This window comes from Gopherus evgoodei, chromosome 12 (assembly GCF_007399415.2).
Source record: "Gopherus evgoodei ecotype Sinaloan lineage chromosome 12, rGopEvg1_v1.p, whole genome shotgun sequence".
NCBI classification, from domain to species: Eukaryota; Metazoa; Chordata; order Testudines; family Testudinidae; genus Gopherus; species Gopherus evgoodei.
Window position 1 is genome coordinate 26,316,102 of NC_044333.1, and position 9,048 is coordinate 26,325,149.

Sequence of the window (9,048 nt, forward strand, 5' to 3'; positions counted from 1 at the left end):
AGTGAGCTGTAGCCCATGAAAGCTGATGCTGAAATAAATTTGTTAGTCTCTAAGGTGCCACAAGTACTCCTGTTCTTTTTGCGGATACAGACTCACACGGCCGCTACTCTGAAACAATATGTTGGCTTTTTACTTTATCCACAAAATCCATCATTCAGTACTTCAAGACTAGACATCTCAGGCTATTTGCCATTTCTTAAATTAGTCTCATTGTACAAAGAAAACAGTCACTGCCCACAGATCCCATTTTGAACGCTAAAAAAAAGGGAAGCCAAGAGTATCAAAATTTGGGGACAAGCTGACTGCAAGTTTACCTGTTTCTCAGAAATCCTGATGGGCTCTTTCAGCACTATCCATGTTACACTCTCATATAGAGGAGGTGTTGTTAGAGAACCAGGATATGTCCAATAATTTAGACTAGATGGCAGGAGGCATTTTGGGTTGAAGGTTCTGAACTGAGCTTTTGTCCCCTGGAAGGAACAGATACATTATATTTCTTTTTTTTTTTAAATGTGTTTAAGGAGATAGATATTTATTGAGAAACAGAAACACCAGCTGATAGCTTAAAATTGCAAGAATAATGGGATGATCATTTGGCTCTGTCTAAGCACAACAACATCATGAGAATAGTGCTTATTTAGTATTGTGGTGATATCACATGAGCTGTGGTGATCCCAGACCCAATTGTTGGCTTAGGGATGTATGTCCCTGCTGCCTGTGTTAGCACTGAGCTAGTAAAACAAAAGGTCCCCTTGCAATTAGTGCCCCTTCCCCATCAAGAAATTAGGCAGAAAATCTCTCCTCTGTATAGTGCCCAGCATGAGCTGCCAATGGTGCACACTTCATCACCAGCATTTGCTTCTACTGAATTGTGGCATTCCAGCGCTAATTACCTGCCACTTTTTGTGCCTGGAGCAACAAGGCAATCCAGGCAAAGATTGCCTCTGCAATCAAACACCCAAATCTAGAACAAAGAGCAGGTTTTTCCTGAAGCTGTAGGTGTAATTTCCAGCTCAGGTAAGGATGTGGCAGAGGGATGTTGAGTCTTCATGGTTACAGTGGTCCAGAACAGGACTCCTGGATCCAGGCATTGTAACTGAGAAGCAGATCAGGAGGAGGGGGCAGCTGCTCACTCACACTCCAGAGCCACACAACCAAAAAACGCCAACGTGTCTGCAAAATTCTGCTCAGCCCAGAACCCAGCAGGAGTGAGGACAAGGGCATCTCATCCTGAAGAGCATTCCTGCCGTTTTTAAAAGGAATTACAAGAAATGTCTGAAGGGGCAACGCTTCCTTTCAAAGCAGGGAAGCAAGTTATGGCCAAGCACATATCCACAACATCAGAATTCAATAGTCCCTTCTCAAAACACACAGAGGCAGGAACAACATGTTCATTCGTTATGAACTCCTTGTTAGCATAAGGGGATTATATTGAAGTTTTGTGCATTAGAGCCTACAATTCTAGGATACAAGGCAACCATGAGTGGTAAGAGACAATACATTAGAATGAAGTGTGTTCAAACTATCACTTTTATATGCCCTTGCATTACATTATGTACTAATGATGGATGAATTTCGAGGCGGGGGAGAGATGGAATTTGCTGCTTTAATTTGTTTTTATTTCACTCAAGCTCGTGCACAAGTTTATACTATTTAAAAAAGTCATCCAAGTGAGGGGAAGAAAAACAGATACAAGAGCAAACAAAAAACTTACTTTAAATTTTACCATATACAAGGCATCAGTTAGTCTGTTCATATTGGCATGTTCTTCTCCAGTCTACAGTTGCATGAGAATATAGATAGTTAATAATTATGCTTTGAATATATAAACAGGCCATTTTTTCTGTCTTAGGCATGTTCGCACTGAAGTAGGTTTAATTGCAGTCTGCCTTGAGTCACTGCTACCAATAAAGTCATTTATTTTCCCCAAACAGTTCTTCTCAACTATGTGTTTTAGTTCTTAAACAGTTGACAGTTTGATGCGCCTCTACACATAAAACTCATACCATTATTTTCATGACTCTTACCTCCAAGAAAATACCAACTACCGCCAAACCATCTGGAGCTGCTGCTGCTTCTCCAAATGTTGCATACTTCCTGGCATTCCAGTGAACCAAGTGGAGCTGTGAAGGGGAATCATAAAACAGAAGTATGAACAAGCTAAATGATAAAGCCCCTCACATCAGTTGTGTTACGCTTAGTAAGTAATAACATCAGTCAATTTATCACATACTAAAGCTTCGCTTGAAGGGCAGTTTTGCCAGAAATCCTAGGACAAACCAACTCAACTAGGAATTTACCAGGTTCCAAAACAGCAGTCATTTGAGCGGATTAGACAATGAACATCGCACCATCCCTAAAAAAGCACTCCCGGAGTCAGCAAGAACTATGTCTTTCCTCCTTATCTGCAAACTACTATTGGCTGCCAGAGCTATGGCCCCACCCCCAAAACCATGTTTATTAGGGTAGTGCCAAAGGGCCATCCAAGAATGGGGCCCTCTCATGCTACATACTGTATGAACACAGTAATAGACAGAGCATAGGCAAATATAAGCAAGAGATACTGGTTACTTATTTAAAGTGTGTGGTGCAGAGCTGTTGCTTCCAAACCCCATTGTGGAAAGAGAGAAATGGCCAGCTAGAAATTGCATGTAGACAGCATTTCAATTAATGAATATAGATAACAGTATATTGCTTGTTTAAATCGATGGATGGGTCAAGCGGCAAAATTCAGATCTGGATGCAAACTGTTCCAAATTTTGTTTCAGGTTTGCATCCTGGTTGTAGTAAAGTGGTTGTGAAAAAGTTCTTACCTCAGAAGAAAAAGATTTGCTGTCAACTGTATGCTCTGATCCCTGACTGTGCTTCATTCCCCAATGAAAATGAAACTGCTTTAGCCTATAGGGACCTTCAAGGGGGCCCCCATTGATCACTGTAAATGGAAGTGCATAAAGAGAATGCAAAAGATTAAATATTTGTTTTTTTTTACTGTCTGACTCTAGAAACTAGTTGGATCAATAGTGGAGAAACAACATCTCTCAAGAGCCGGGGGGGAGGGGGGAATATATATTTTTGATATACGGTATACAGAAGAGAAGCCAAAGCCACAACTAACAAAATACAAAGAAAATGCTTTATCTTGGCTCTCAGATTCTTAGAATTAATCACATAGGGAAAATTTATTCCTGATCGAAGTCAATGAAGTTACATTAGGGATGTATCTGACCCATGATCCAGTGCCACCAAATCTGTTGGAAACTCACAATATCATCTGTGTAAGTAAATATCTCACGTCAGCCCCCGCTATCCAAGTTTAGGAGAAGGTGAGTGAGGGCAAAGAGTTTTTCCTCCTGGCTGATATCAGAGATAGCAGAAAGATTTATACTAGAAAGAGAAATAAAATTTTACTGACAATTACTTATATAGAAATTTACCATATTCCTATTTAGCCTTTGGAAATGTAAATTTGAGGTAAGGACTTAATAGCTATCCACCAAGCAACCAAGCTATGGATGCTTTCTATTGAAATTCAGAAAGCTGAACTGGTTTTTGTATTTAAAAAAAAAATTGGAATTAGAAACAGTTTGTGATGTGTTTTTAAATAGGTACCTGGGACTTTATGGAAGACAGGGAGTGGTTCTGTTGAGTTAGAAGGTGCAGTTTTACACAGCCATAGATCATTTTGCTATATATTTTCTCTTTAAGATTATCTTTTTCCCTCCAGCAAAAATTCTCTATATTCTGTTTTCTGTTAATACCTGATCCTGATAGAGGAAGTTAATATGAAATATCTTGTACTTAACATAGCACCTTTCATAAGAGGATCTCAAGTCACTTTACAAAGGTGGGGAAGAAAGATAGGAGAGATTATGGGATTTGGTCAAGGTAAATACAAACTTTTAACATTTTAAATTTTAAAATAATACTTTTAATACGTGCAGCCCATTAATACCTAGGCAATGTGGTCTACATGTATAGGAAAAAAATAACATTTCAGCAGAGTTCTAGTAATTTCCTTGTGCTTTAAAAGGCAGGACACCAAGAAGTTCATCTTCTGTCAAACAGAACTGAAAACTGGTAATTAATTAAAAAAGTATTGTAAAGTATGCACACACAGTGTCTATAATGTATTTTTATCAACATAATCCGTATCATTTTATTTGCTTCCAAATGTTTCATGTTATGAAATTATTTCACTGCTCTTCACATGGAATATTAACTTTTAAGAGTGCAGTCCACAACCCCACCACACGGCTCAAATTGGACTTTATGTAGGAAACTAGCCTTTATACCCCAAAGCACATAAGCACATGCTAAGTTCCACTGAAGTTAACTAAACTAAAATCCATCCCCTTAAAGTTAGGCACATTCTTATATGTTTTGCTAAATTTGGGCGGGCCTAAATGGGGCTTATAGGGTAGATGAAATGCATCCCCCTCATCCAATCCCACCTCCCCGCATCACTGGATCTATCCAAGTGCAGCTCCAGTAGCTTCTCTCCTCCAATAGCCCCCTTCATGCCAGTCAAGTGGATGGAAAGTCCCTCCATAATGTATGGGGGCAGAGAGCCCCTACCATGGATGCTGTGGTGGTGCCCTCCCCTTGAGGAGCAATGCAGAACCCTGTAGTGCAAATCCTCCAAACCTAGGTGAATTTCACTATTAAATGGACAGGTTTCTGTTATTTATAACTAAATTAAAATTGTCTGTGAAGATCGTTTTTCTAGATACATTTTACAAAGTCACTTTCTAAGGCCACATGCTTAAAGGAATCTTTAAAGAAGCTAATTTTAGGCAAGCTCAGATCCATTGTCTTTACTTAAAACTCAGAAATTACACTTGCAAATTGATCATTCACTGAGCTGTTTGCTTGTCCTTGGGTTTTCTTCTTTTAAAAGATCCAGTAGCTGTAACTTAAGCTCACACCTGATAATGCTCCGACAACCTTATGGGATTACTTCAAAGGCAATAGAGGGTACCTCTGGCCATTGCAGGACATTCATTTCCCAGCAACCATAACATTTGGTTTGAATATCAAAATAAAATGGCATCAGCGAAAGCACCAAACTGGATGAATGACCATTAGTTGCTGACATAAGTTAAAATAAAATAAACTGGCCCATCAGAGACCATTTATATAAAAGCTCCTCTCTACTTACCAGTTACTAATAGATTTCTGATATTCTGTGCCTCAGAATCAGTTTGTAGGTGAATCAGAGCAAAATTTTCTATAGAGGTAAAAGGAGAACAATCTAATACAGGGTGGCCAAACTGTGGCTTGCAAGCCACATGCAGGTCTTTTACAGTTAAAGTGTAGCTCATGGTGTCCCTCAGGTCCCTGCCATTCTCCACCTACCAGACTTGGGGGGAAGCTTGGGACCTCTGCCTTGCAGCAGGGTGGTCGGGTAGGGGCTTCTGCCCAGTAGGAAGGAGGATCTCGGGGCTTCAGCAGGAGCGAAGCTGAAGCCCCGAGCCCCGTCAGGCACCTCCTATGGGGCTGAAGCCCTGAGCCCCGGCATGTGTGCCCTGGCTTTCAGACTTCTGAAGATTGTCATATGCGGCTCAAGGGGTCTGAACGTTTGGCCACCCCGATCGAGTGTTTAACAATACCAAAACTCACACTACCTAGAGATGAAGATGAAGGATAAAAGGCAGCTGCAGTTTGTGTAACATGCACAGTCTGCCTCCTCAGCAGAACTAACGAAAGAGTCTGTATCGTTTCTGAAGAAGCCATTCTGCCATGGGAAAGAGGAATCAATGTAGAGAGACCATGCTTCTGTGCTGATAGGTCTAGGTCATCAAGAGCACTTGATATTCATGTGATCTGTATTCAGCAGAAGTGACAACCTTTCCATCTCAGAACAATTCAGAGGAACCACCACAAACTGAAATGCAGAGTTTCCTGTCCGCAGATTGAATTCTTCCTTACCATGTAGGGATGTGGATCTGCTAAGTGACACTCTGCACAGAGGCTGAGTGCCCAGTCTCTCCACTTTTAAAACCTCTGCCAGATTGTGTTATTAAAAAAACCAAAAAAAAGGCAGGCCCAAGAAAATGGTAAAACAAAAGTGTCTCAAATCACATATCCCGGGCAAGTAATGCTACTGGTCTCATATCAGAAGATTTAAATAGAGCAAAATTGTATACTAGCCTTTAATTTTACTTCAAATAATGTATTTTATCATCTCTCTAGCTAAGAAGGTGAAGAAATATAAGCTACAGGATCTTAATTCTAAGACAGCATCAGGCCCACCTGTCTTATCACCAGCATCTTCAAAGTCCACCATGACTGAGTGGCCATTGTTGGAGATTTCAAGAGATGCACACGATTCATATGAGATAATAAGAGGCTTCAGACTAGGATCGTAAACTGCTTGCGTGGAAACTATATCAACAGGTGACTGACGATGTCCCTGGGCAATGGGATATGATTTGTACCACTTAGAAGGCCCTTTGAAACAAAGGAAAGGAAAACACTGTTACTTCACTTTTGCCACAGATAGAAAAGAATCATTAAAAGTTTTTATGAGCCTCAGAGTGAATGCCATGTTCACTGGAAATCACGTAAGTTTGTCATCATAGGAGTTATTTGAAACACTGTGCATTGTATTGTGTGTGTTTACAGATACTAGCAGTGCAGCCTGCAGCCTGGTGGGCTATTTAGCTCTTTTATGAAAAGCATAATGATGGGAACATAATACAGCCACAGGCACACCAAGACCTTTCTGCTTATTCCCCAGCTTTCTGTAGGAATTAAATGCAATTACAAATAGATTATTCCAGAATAGACTTGGTTGAGGAATCTCTCTCTCTCTTTCTCTCTCTCTGTTGATATTTTAAACACATACACTGTGTGTATTTTAGTTTTCCTGGGTAGGACAGTGATAAATGCTTGGGATTCAAATTAGATACAGATGACTCAGAATGTCTCAGCTACTATGTGTTTATTTTTAAACCCATTTCATGACTGCAGTAAATCTTTGCGAGACAGGCATTATAATTCCATAATGCCACTATGCTATTTCTTTACCGCACATGAGCAGTACAGGATGATTATCAACATCTTTGGACTTCTTGACCCCAAAGGAGTGGGATTAAATACCAGTATAATCACATAGCTTTCCACTCTAGGAGCAGGAATGCTCTCATGCTGTTTAAGATAACAAGATCATATCTACATCAAATAATTATTTATTGCTACCTTTTACTTTTGTTTCACTTGTGTATTTTATTACAACACACAGCAATGTAATTCTTCTACTCCCTGTTTTGGGAAAGTTATCATGTTGACTTTTTAATACATTAAAAATAACCCAAAACACTTTAATTGTAGCATTCTCATTTTTGTTAAAAATGTTAATCACTGACAGGTGTAAACTACCGCACTTGCCCCAACCTATGTTGGTTAAAAAAAAAAAATGTAATGTAACATACTATGTCGGTCTTTGGCAGGCATTGAAGCACTATCTTATAAACTATATATTTTCCTTTTGTCAATCTGGGGGCTGTTTTTAAAAGAGATTAGGTGTTGAAATTCTATTGAAGCCTATACAATATAACTGAGCTGCCTCATAAGCTTTTTATTAATAAAATAAATACATACAAATACACACAGACACTTACAAATAATATCTGCCAGAGCTATGCATCTTTCACTCAGTGTTCTAGCTTTAATTCAGTCATCTATAAACTTGTTTTACTGGAGTAACATCAGTCATTCATCCATCCATTCTCTTCAAATGGTATAGATATTGTACAAATTTTCAGGAGTCTGCATAGTCTCCACATAAGTTTTCTTTACACATATACTTTTTTGAGGAGCAGGAAGCGCAGAAAGAGAATAACTCTAAATTAAAGGGGCTGTTAAACACTGGAAAGAATAGTATGGCTTGTTTAATAAAAAATGCCTCCAGTGTTTAGATACTGATCTATAGAATTTCTTGGAATTCAAGGAACCTATATAACATAGGCAACCTATGGCACACGTGCCGAAGTCGGCACGTGAGCTGATTTTCAGTGGCACTCACGCTGCCCGAGTCCTGGCCATTGGTCCCGGGGGGCTCTGCATTTTAATTTTAAATGAAGCTTCTTAAACATTTTTAAAATCTTATTTACTTTACATACGACAATCGTTTAATTATATATTATAGATTTATAGAAAGAGACCTTCTAAAAATGTTAAAATATATTACTGGCATGTGAAACCTTAAATCAGAGTAAATAAATGAAGACACGGCACACCACTTCTGAAAGCTTGCCAACTCCTGCTACATAGCATGAATATCACATTTTAGTCATCTTAGTGGGATCAGACTGTCCATTACCACTCTACCAAATCTCTTTCATTCAAATGATTGCTTTAGAGGGAGAAATAAAACCCCAGTTTACTATCATCATTTTGCGGAGGAGATGGCTAAAATATCTGCAGAAAAGACTCTCGATGTCCTCCACTCCCATTTAAGAAAGATGTGGGTTTCTTACATACAGATTATGGCAGTGCTGCTGATTATGGCAGGACTGCAGCAGGTGAAGTTTGTCATCTCCAGGGGCCCTTCTTTTGGTGTTTAATATTGATAAACTAGTTAATTGCCTGCTGCACATTTGATGTCTGCAGATGATGAAATACAGGCATCTCTGCAAGGATTAGACAAGGATATTGAGGAGCTGATGAGCAGGAGAGAGAGAGAAAGAGAGAGTGATTAGGTTAGGAAAGGTTGGATGTAACATACCGTCATCCTGTCCGTATCCCCAGCAGTGGTGCCCGGTCATTATGCAGGCTGCTATGCTCTGCTTTGCTCTCAGCTCTTTGATCCAATTGCTGCTGCTTACCTGCCTTTATAATGGCTCATTTGCAGCATAGTGTCAGCCTCTTAAAGACACAGAGCAGCTAAAGCAATTCCAGCAGGCAGAGGGAAGGATCTTAGTTCCTGATGGTCCCAGCTACACAGATTCCACTCTGATTTCTGCTGCCACTGCTCACCCCATTTCCAGTGCCTACTCTGCACTGGTACAAAGGGAACCTCTAGAATTCTCAGTGCCCCATTCCCAA

General features: G+C 39.7%; 1 protein-coding gene across 2 annotated transcripts in view; it reads right to left on the bottom strand.

Moving 5' to 3' along the window:
• Positions 1–8,789, bottom strand: part of CA7 (carbonic anhydrase 7) — a 50,171-nt gene extending 41,382 nt beyond the window's left edge. The window contains exons 1-6 of one of the 2 annotated variants that reach the window (XM_030582296.1): positions 8,729–8,789; positions 6,253–6,450; positions 2,814–2,932; positions 2,028–2,123; positions 1,715–1,777; positions 315–470 (exon numbers count right to left, since the gene is read on the bottom strand). In XM_030582296.1, coding sequence (XP_030438156.1) covers positions 315–470; positions 1,715–1,777; positions 2,028–2,123; positions 2,814–2,932; positions 6,253–6,450; positions 8,729–8,768 — 672 coding nt within the window. In that variant the 5' untranslated portion in view covers positions 8,769–8,789. The remainder of the gene's footprint in view (positions 1–314; positions 471–1,714; positions 1,778–2,027; positions 2,124–2,813; positions 2,933–6,252; positions 6,451–8,728) is intronic. The other variant, XM_030582295.1, reaches the window with a different exon arrangement.
• Between the last annotated feature and the right edge of the window lie 259 nt (positions 8,790–9,048).